This window comes from Thalia democratica, chromosome 6 (assembly GCF_965202585.1).
Source record: "Thalia democratica chromosome 6, ktThaDemo2.hap1.1, whole genome shotgun sequence".
Taxonomy (NCBI): Eukaryota; Metazoa; Chordata; class Thaliacea; order Salpida; family Salpidae; genus Thalia; species Thalia democratica.
The window spans coordinates 11,761,651-11,771,866 of NC_139170.1; the positions used below are offsets into that span (position 1 = coordinate 11,761,651).

At 25.8% G+C, this 10,216-nt stretch overlaps 1 protein-coding gene across 1 annotated transcript; it reads right to left on the reverse strand.

Moving 5' to 3' along the window:
* Window positions 1-315: 315 nt before the first annotated feature.
* On the reverse strand, window positions 316-7,487 carry LOC145838729 (haloacid dehalogenase-like hydrolase domain-containing protein 3). Its single transcript, XM_082946352.1, has 6 exons — window positions 7,467-7,487; window positions 5,926-6,040; window positions 4,058-4,118; window positions 1,977-2,182; window positions 1,290-1,413; window positions 316-920 (listed from the first exon to the last, which is right to left on the reverse strand). The coding sequence occupies exons 1-6, from the start codon at window positions 7,485-7,487 to the stop codon at window positions 749-751; spliced, it is 699 nt and encodes a 232-aa protein (XP_082802478.1). The 3' UTR covers window positions 316-748.
* Between the last annotated feature and the right edge of the window lie 2,729 nt (window positions 7,488-10,216).

The window sequence follows — 10,216 nt, forward strand, 5'->3', positions numbered from 1 at the left end:
AGAAAAATGTTAATAAAATGTAAACTAGACAATGAATTAAAGGAAAAGCAAAACTATTATCAAATAAATAACTAAGTTATGATTTAAAGATTTCGTTTGAGTACATTCTTTATAAAAAAAAGTAATATATCTGCAAATTAATTTTAAAAAATAACCGACTAAAATTATAACCAACTTAGTTGAGATATTCATTTAAATATATTTATAAAAGTGCATCACAATAAATAATAACATAAACATTAAAAACTTTTATAAACTTTATGCAATATAATTAAAATATTAAAAAAAAAAATTTTTGAAATATTTTATGCATAATCTTTTCTTTATCATGCAAAAAATAATACACAACATTAATAATTACAATGTAAACTTAAATCACTTGAGTGTAGATACTTTTTTTAATTTTTTCAGCAAAAAAATCTACACAAGTATAAAAAATGCATATTAAAACGATCAACACGTTGAAAGTAAACAGCGGCCAGTTAAAAAATATTTATTTTGAAAATCTAACATATAAAATTTACAGTAAAACGGTGCCCGGAAACGAAATTAAACAGCAAATACATTTTAAGTTAATTTTTAAGAGGTTTTAACTCATAAAAAAACTATCTTGCAAATACTTGATTGACATCCTTTCTCATTAAAAACTTTTTGTTAATTTTCCTATGCTGAAAAAAATCAAAATCAACAAAATATTTGCATAAAAAAACTAAAACAAAACTAAGTGTTTTTAAAAGGTCCAACCTCGCTAATGCACAAACTTGAGGACCTTGTTCAGGTTGTCAATGCAGTGTTTTTGTTTTACATTAGGGGAATCCCGATACTTGAAACTACTGTCTAGCAGGAGAGCGTTGCAGCCGCACTTGACCGCAGCCAAGTAGTCTTTGTGCATCGAATCTCCGACGTGTAGCACGTGCTTGCTGTTGGTGAGAAAATTTAATGTGTAACTCAACATGTATTTTTTTAAATAGTAAATTATGTTGTTTAAATTGCAAATGTCATAATACATATAATGACTATAATTGCAGTGAAAATCAATAGGTATACGCTTAAACTTTTTCTCAGACCCAGCACAGATTAAAAACTGAAGGTATAATTGGCCATAAGGCGTCTTTTTTGTAAAAACTAGAGCCAGCTATAATTGAATGCATTAAGAATAAGCTATACGATTGTTTTAAACTGTTATTTTAATAACACACATAATATGTTGTGCTAGGTTGTATAAATTTTATATACAGATACGCTTTAAACTTGTGTTAAATACATCTAATAAAATACTAATAACCAACCCATTGACATGGGTATCTAGCTGCTCAGAAGCAATCTTCATGGCGAGATCAAACAACCTTCTGTCTGGCTTCTTATAACCCGCCTCTTTGGATGTTAGTATGAAATCGAAGTATGCTGACAACCCTGCGATTTGTTTGTTTTTATTTAGTCCTGCTTAAAAATTTTTAATTTTTTTTTTGCATAAAATTTGATGTCTTAAAAAAGTTCATGCCACAAAATTGCTAGTATGAAATCGAAACTTGTTAGCAATATATATATGGGTAGAATAATCTAAATAAATATTTGTAACAAAAGTATATTTAATTTTAAAAGCTTTAATTCCAATACTAGTATTCAAACAAATTCAAGTTAGAATATATTCCTAAACTAAAAAAAAAAATATATATTAAATTACGCCTTAACAAATAGGTGTAAGTTATTTCCAACTGTAATAAAACAATTACTCGTATGTGTCTGTAAATTATTAAGAGTAATTCAGTGAGCAACTTTAAAATAAAAATGGTAAGATTTTATAAAAGAAAATTGTTAGTGATGACTTGTTAATTACATGGTTTCCTAAAAACTTTATTTCTAAGCAACAATTGTTAGTGCCAGCTTTGTGTTTATATGATCAAATCTAAACGTTTTATTGTACAACATTACACGTTATCGGCAGCAATCACGCTTAAAAAGCTTGTACGAAAAACCTTCTTTTTCGAGCAGCTTGTAAACCCGCTCGTCGTTGTTGGTGATGACGCCCACCACGAACTTGAGCTCGTCGTTCTTGCCCCGCTTCATCAGGTTGAGCTGCTTGAGCACGTGCGATGTGTGGGGCAGCTGCTTCCATTCGAAGTTCTCGTACACGTCTTCGAACGCGCTCACGAGGCCGCCGTCCGCCGTCTTCGGGTTGAACCTGCGCGACATTTGAACGCTGTTGCCTTGTGTGAAACGTGAAAAATAAGTAAAAGAATAAACCGCCAACTGGAGTTGGAAAACTGCAGTAAAAAAAAAAAGAGGCACTGAGAGAGGTATACAACATCACTTGATAGAAAAATAAAAACTAAATTTCAAGCAATGAATTGTTATTTTAAATTTTAACTTAAATGTGCTAGTTTGTTTACGCTGCATTTTTTTTTACCCTTGTATAAGACTACTGAAGAAACTACTACTTATAACATTTAATACAATTTTTTTTTTAGTTTAATCTTTTTACTATTAATACTTAAATTGCTTGGTGTGAAAAATCATTTAAGACTTGCGACACTAAACTAATTGAAAACTTTTTTGATGCTTATTATCTTGTATATGTATTATTTAGCAAATAACGCATTAATTTATTTGTAAAATATATTGCTTGAGAAGTTTTTGGAAGTTAAGGAGTTAAATTATCAATCATCTAAAAAAATGCATGGAATCAATGATACAAATGTTCAAGTAAAAAAACTAAGTATAATGAAAATAATTTACTTTATGAAAAAAAATGTATCACAGATTAGTAAAATGTAAACATTTAATCTATCTAAATATTACAAATATTGCAGTACTATTTTTTTACTTAAGTTAAAACTAAATATGCTAAAATTTGTAATTTATCTACATTTTCACCTTTTATTGATGATGCATTACCACTTAAAAATTATTGCAATTCGTTTTTAAAACTTTTATATTTACATGTATATCATTTCTAAAAAAATATTACTAAGCATAACTATCTCAACTATTGAAACCTTTACAATGGCTTACAAATAAAGTGTAAATGACTTCAAGTAAATTAGTGCTTATTTATTAACTAAGGTCAATTTAACAACTTGGTTAAATTAATATGAATAAAAGTTCACTATGCAATACAGCGCATGTATGTGTCTAATTAATTGCATGAAGAAGTTACTTTTTTACAGAGTTTTTATTTTACTATTAAAACTTTAATCACTATCTTAGAAAATATGTTAAGAATAAACTTAAATTTTATATCTGAAGATGTAAAACTTAGTAATAAAATTTATTGTTATAAACATAAGGCAGTTTTACAAAGCTCTTTAAACTAGTATTTGAATAAAAAAAAAATTGTATTAAATAGTTTTAAAAAACAACAGTTTATTCAAAATGAAAAATTCTACAATTAAATATTTCTATATCTATACAATAAGAAGATTTTTAAATACTTACTATATGAGCCAAAAACTGTTATTAAATAACTGAATATACAATCTCGAACTTTTAAAACTTCAACATAAAAAAGTATAAATGATTGTTTTTAATAATGTTTATATACCATTTATTACAAAATTTTTGTACATCATCAAACACAGATGTATAATACACAATTATTTTTAACTAGAAAAAATTAGTTCATTGTTCTACAAAACGAACTGATTCTTTTTTCAATGAAAAACAATTTTTAAACAATAACATTTTTTTGCAGTTTTTCTTTTATTGAAATAGCTTCTAAGTTAACAAGGTAAAACTTCAAAAAGTATCTGGATAATTGATAACTTTTGCATTATTTTCATTATTTATTAAATGTTCAGCTATTGAGGATCTTTTAGCAGCGTTTACGATTTCTATTGGATTAGTTTTAGATTCATAAAGAGCTAATTATCACTTGATTTTTTTTTTCTTTTACTAATAAATATTCATTTATAAATTTTATAAAAAAATCATTTTATTTTTTTTTTGGTTTTTTGATTTTAAGACTAAAATGTAACTTTAAAATATTAACTAATTTAATTGTTACAAAAAGCAATAATTGTTATATACATAAGTAACAACAAACAAGCTTCAAAATAACCTGAGCAAAGGAACTTTTGCAATTAGTTCTGGGTTTGAATGGTCTCCAACAAATTCTATACCTAAAAATAAAAAAAATATATAACATAAATACGAAAAAATCAGAAATGTTTATATAAACTGATCAAATATAGACAAGTTAAATGTTTTAATATTTTTTTACAACACTTCACTGGTCAAACGAAAATTTTGTAAAACTTTAATCTACAATTGTAATAATGACAAAAAAAAACCAAATGCATTGTACAAGTATTTTAAACTGTCATGTTGTGTTGGTTGATTTTTATTTGTCGTTTAGTGTTAGTTTTTAGGCTATTAAATATTTTAAATAAATATTTTGATCATGTAAGCATGGTTGTTGTCGTCCTTTTTAACAGTTTCAATGCAACTTAGAGATGATTTTACTCTCAAAGTTTACTATCAAATAATTAATGATAAGTATAGACCAAAGTAGTTTCCAAACTTAAAGGGCCATCGCCAGTGAAAGCAGGGTTTAAAAGACATTATTTTATTTTTCTATATTTTTATGTTTGGTTTTTAGTAAACCAAATAAAATTTCTTGAATAAAAAGACTTAACCACTTTTTTCATACATTTCTAAACATCTACATACTTATATAAAATAGATAATTAATTAAAAAAACTTACATATTTATTTCAGAAATAGGAAGCAATTGAGCTTTTATTTTCAAGTTTTTATTAAAGGTTAAAGTCAGCAGTTTAAAAGAAGTAAAGCTATATATTTTTAGTGGGAACGGATCAAAATTGCACAAAGACAAAATTGCACAAACAGTCAATTTTGCACAAAGACAAATTTGCACAAGGGGACTAAATTGCACAAAAACAATTTTGCACAGAGGGTCATTTTTGCACAACAGTAAAAAAACTAAAAATAAAAACTTAAAGATAAATTAATAAAAAGAAAAAATTAAAAAAAAGTTACCGATTGAGGGTAAAGGTTAGGGGTAACAGTGATTGTTAAAATTTCAAACAAAAATAATATAAAAATTATTATAACAAAAAAAAAAGAAAAATTAATATACAAAAATAACTTACTTATAAAGAAAAAAAGCTACTGAACAAGGGTAAGGGATACAAGTGATGGTAAAATAAAATAAAAAACTTAATTAATTAAAAATAAAATTAAAAACAAATATAAATAAAAAATTCAACTAGTGCAAAAATGTCTCTGTGCAAAATTGTCTGCTCGTGCAAAAGTGTCTTTGTGCAAAAGTATCTTTGTGCAATTTAGTCCTCTTGTGAAATTTAGTTCCCTTGTGCAATTTTGTCTGCTTGTGCAAATTTGACACCTACCCATTTTTAGTAGACTAACATAAACGGTATAAGAGATTTGAAAGTAACAAACAAAATAATTGAAAATTAGCAAGTTCTTTAAGATCAAGTATACAATTATAATTTATTTACAATTATAACAAAGTTTTAAAACAGTGGTCAATACGGTAACTGAAATTTGTACACATTAAACTAGAATAGAACAATTCTGTGCACCCCAAACAAAAAAAAAACCACAAAAGCTTAGTAACCATTTTCAAGTTAAAGATTCTTAAAGAATAAGTTGTGAACCATGTACTTATTTATGAAGAAAAGAATGTATAATAGATTTTTTTGAACAATTAGTTATACTAGAAAAATATTTTTGGTCATTACTTTCTTTAGATATTTGTAGGAAATGTTAATGCTAGGTACAATATAACTTTTTAACAGATGCAATAAAAAACAAAAACAAGTATTTTTTAAATAGGATACTTATTGATTATGTTACATAACCAAGAAAAAATTTTGTTAGAACAAACAGTAATATCAACTTAAATTACCACTTTAAAGTAAACAAAATACTTTTTAAACAAACCTTCAGTGTTAATAACATTTGAGTTTGTAAGGGTAGTTAGAAATACTGATTGCCACCATTGTTTCGTTTCCAGCTTTGCATTCAATCCATACATTGGAAGTTCAGAAGAATGGATCTTAATGATTAATTTTTAGATTACAGCTCATTACAGCAAATGTATATAGACATACCTTGTTGTATTAATAAGTATTCTCATTATCTATGGCTTAAATTGACCAATACTATAACTAGTTTAAAGCCTTAATAAGATTCAAGCTTATACATTAGATTTAAATATATTTTTAGAGCAGATTCAATTGTTTTTAAAGGAAGAGGCAAAATAAAAAGGCAAAGTGCACCATTTCATAAAAATGTATCATTAGATAGTATTTAGAGAACTTGTTTCTTAAAATCTTTTATATAACTTTTTAGTGTAATTTTCTTAACACATCTTTTTTAAAACATTGTATGTTTAGAATTTTTGACAGTACTATGTTTATGATAAAATAAATAAAACACTTTTTAACTGTTTTAAGTACAGCTAGTTAAACTAATAGCATGAAATTAAAAAAAAAGATCTTTATCTTATTTTTACAGGCTTGCTACAGATCAAGCTGAAAAACATTTCCTGACTTTTATAAATCAAATTCTTTATCAAAACCAATTCATAAGTACATAACTAAAGACCTGAAACATTTTAATTTTTTACAATAACTCAACTAGACCCTGAAAAAAAGATGAGTTGCATAGCAAAATGCAGTTTTTAGTGATGAAAACTTTATTTTTAAGAGCATGTGTATTTAAATATCATGATTTTTTTTTGAAAACCCCCATTTTTTTTTTGACTTTTGTCTTTCTTTTTTGTTTGTTTCATGACTTAAAGGCGACCCTGCTTTTAAGTAAATGTAAAAGCTGCAAAGAAAAATAGCTTTTAAAATTATTTTTGCAGAAATCCTAATACAATAACACCGTATATCTAAAAAAACTAGTATTAATTATTAATTTGTTTTAATATATACTAAATATATTAAAAAACTTGTAGTAAACACAAATCGCCAGATTTTTTTTTAATACCTCAATATTTCTGACAAGACTTTGTTTCAAAACAAAATTTGTAGGGCACAAAATATTTTAGCTTGGTAGCAAAAGGTTTTTATGTATAGGAAATTTATTACTAAAAGTTTAAATGCGTTTCTTAACAGCTCAAGTATAGTTAAATTTCTGTTTTCAAAATAACAATGTTTTTTGTAATTGTTTTGACTAAAAACGTTAGTAGAAAACAAGACTTAGGTCAAAAAAAAACAGTTGGATAATTTGTTTAGCACTATTTGTACTGGACTTAAAATAATTAGCGATCAAAATAACAAAATTAATTTTGATAAAATACTAACTAGAAATACTAATATTTATCTTCAATAAATAATCTGACTTTTCTAAGAATGTTATATATCATAATATCTTTTTACACTTATTTAAAAACATTAAATAGTATAATACTTATAAAATTTTTATTCATACATAAATTTTATAAAACACCTAAATTAAAAAAAGTATTTACAAACCAACTTCATGCGAATTTTCATATGACTTTTGCACTGTATCCAAACATATTTTGCTTATATTAGCATGTTTTGCAAGAACTTTTGCATATTGTTCACTTGCAGATTTTACTGGAGACAGTAGTGTGTGGGACACATCAAATGTTAATAGTTTAAACATTACAACTAATCATCTAGAATAAATTTTGTCATTGAGAACTTGAAAACTATTTATAAGCTTTTACAATTAATTTTGTTGATTTTTAACTAAAAAATTGTTTTCAACAAAAAACATCTAATGCTACACAATTCTATCAAAACATAATTTTGAAGCCTTTGTAACGTTATCAGGAACTTATAAAAACTTAAATATTCCTTATTAAGTCTTAAACAAAAGTCTCCGTAAAGATACCAATGCATAATAAATTTTTCAATACTTCAAGTTTAAATTTTTACTAACAAGTCTCTTTTGGCCTTTTTTACAATCAAAATCTACAATGTTTATTATTGTAGAGGGAAGAGTAAGTCTGATTTTTTTCTACAATAAAAAAATTGTCCACATTTTTGTGTTGCCCCCTTATGAAAAACAAACATAAAAATACAGGTTTAATTAAATTTTTATGTAAACACTATTGCTTAACAGAAAGTGTAAATGAGTGCAGTAGCATTCATTAATGCATATACATTTTCAAAGTTTTACCTGTTAAATTAATTTTTAAATAGTTTGGTTTACTATGTCACGGTACTATTTAAATCAAAATTCTTTGTATTACATTTTTAATTAACTTCTGATGAGTCATGCTAGATATGGATTACTTTGTTGGGGTAGGGCAAGTATAACTAAAATTACTGAGATCAATAAACTTATAAGTTGAGCAATAAGGTGCATACATTTTAAAAGTTGAAATGGATAAGTAAGCAGTATAAAAATATCAAAAAAATTTAGATATTGAAAACATGTTTCGGTATGAATTAGGAGTCTTTATGTACAAATTCAAAAAAGGTATATTGTCAGTTAGTTTCAAGTCTTACTTACAAGTATAAACACAATTCACAATTATGCCATGAGATTTTCAGTGACAAATTACTATTACCTAGAGTAAATAGTCTTTATGGTTCTAAATCCATATCATATCTTGGATGTAATGTAGGGAATAAAATTCCAAAAAGTTTAAAAGAACAAAAATATATTATAGCATTCCAATGTGGATTAGAAAATGAATTACTCAAAAATCAGACAAAAATCAAACTTAAATTTCTGTTTTATATAATATCACATACAACAAATTCTTGGTTAATAAAGTTTTTACATGGATAGGAAATTTAGGTTATATTTAATATTACGATATTGGGATATACAAAGAAATGTTATAAACTTTGCAGAATTGAAAAGGTAACTTCTAGTTCATTTGGAATCCTGCAACTTAACAGGATTCCTCTTCAGAGGTTTTAGAAGAGTGATCTCTTTTTATTTTGAAATTTTATTGTAATTTTTTTTTGTTTAATTATAATTTAAATCTACATACTTGAACGCAATATTAATGCTAGCTAGCCTAGTAAAAACTGTCTTAAATTACTTTGCAGAGTTGAAAAGGTAACTTCTAGTTCATTTGGAATCCTGCAACTTAACAGAATTCCTCTTCAGAGGTTTTAGAAGAGTGATCTCTTTTTTATTTTAAAATTTCATAGAACTTTTTTATTTAATTATAATTTAAATCTACATACCTGAACACAATATTAATGCTAGCTAAACTAGTAAAAACTGTGTTATATAACTTTGCAGAATTGAAAAGGTAACTTCTAGCTCATTTGGAATCCTGAAACTTAACAGAATTCCTCTTCAGAGATTTTAAAAGAGTGATCTCTTTCTATTTTAAAGTTTTATTGAAATATTTTTTATTTAATTATAATCTTAAATTCTAACAAAGATCTTATTAGAATAAGTTAAGATCTACAGTTAATGCTTATACTCATGTTTGTTTTCACATATATAAAAGGAAAGGTACGTTAGTTATAGCATTTTTACCACTTTTTATTTATTTTTTTTTTATTGTAGAAAAACATCAGAAAATACTCACTCTCCCCACTGCAACGATAAACGTTTTCTAAAGGTCAAGCAAGTGAGTTTGAGCTCATAACATGTTATTCCACCTGCCCTATCTTTAAATTTACTAAGAAAAAAAGTTACCTTTAAACTAAAAATAAAACTAAAAATGTCTATGTAATAAAAAAAAAATTAACTAACTGAAATAAAAACTAATCCTAACCCTTTATTGAAAAAAACCTTTGGTGACACGTCATTTAGCAAACACTCACAAGGTTAAAATCTCAACACTAAAAACCACAAAGTGTGGGAAAATCATGAAGCTCAAATCCCCAAGTAAGTATTTGTGACACTACAACAAAAAACACACCAACAATACAATTATGTGATCACTGCCACCAGTGTGAACTCAAAATCAGCTGTTGCAAACTCAAATAAACAAATATCTAATTAAAAGTATTTAGTTCTAAAAACATAAAAAACTAACTAGAATAAAGAATTACTGTAAGTAGAAAAAAAAAATACTATTTGTATTGAAAATAATATATACATATATATCAACAATAAAGTCAAAAAATGATAAAATTCTCCATTTTTGTTTTATTATTGACCTTTTTATTGCATTTTTTAGGGTTACTCTTGTATAGAGGGCAACAAGAAAAATGTGAACGTACATGATCATAAAAATCAAAATCTTTGGGAGGAGACGGTGTGGTGCCCATGGTAGACT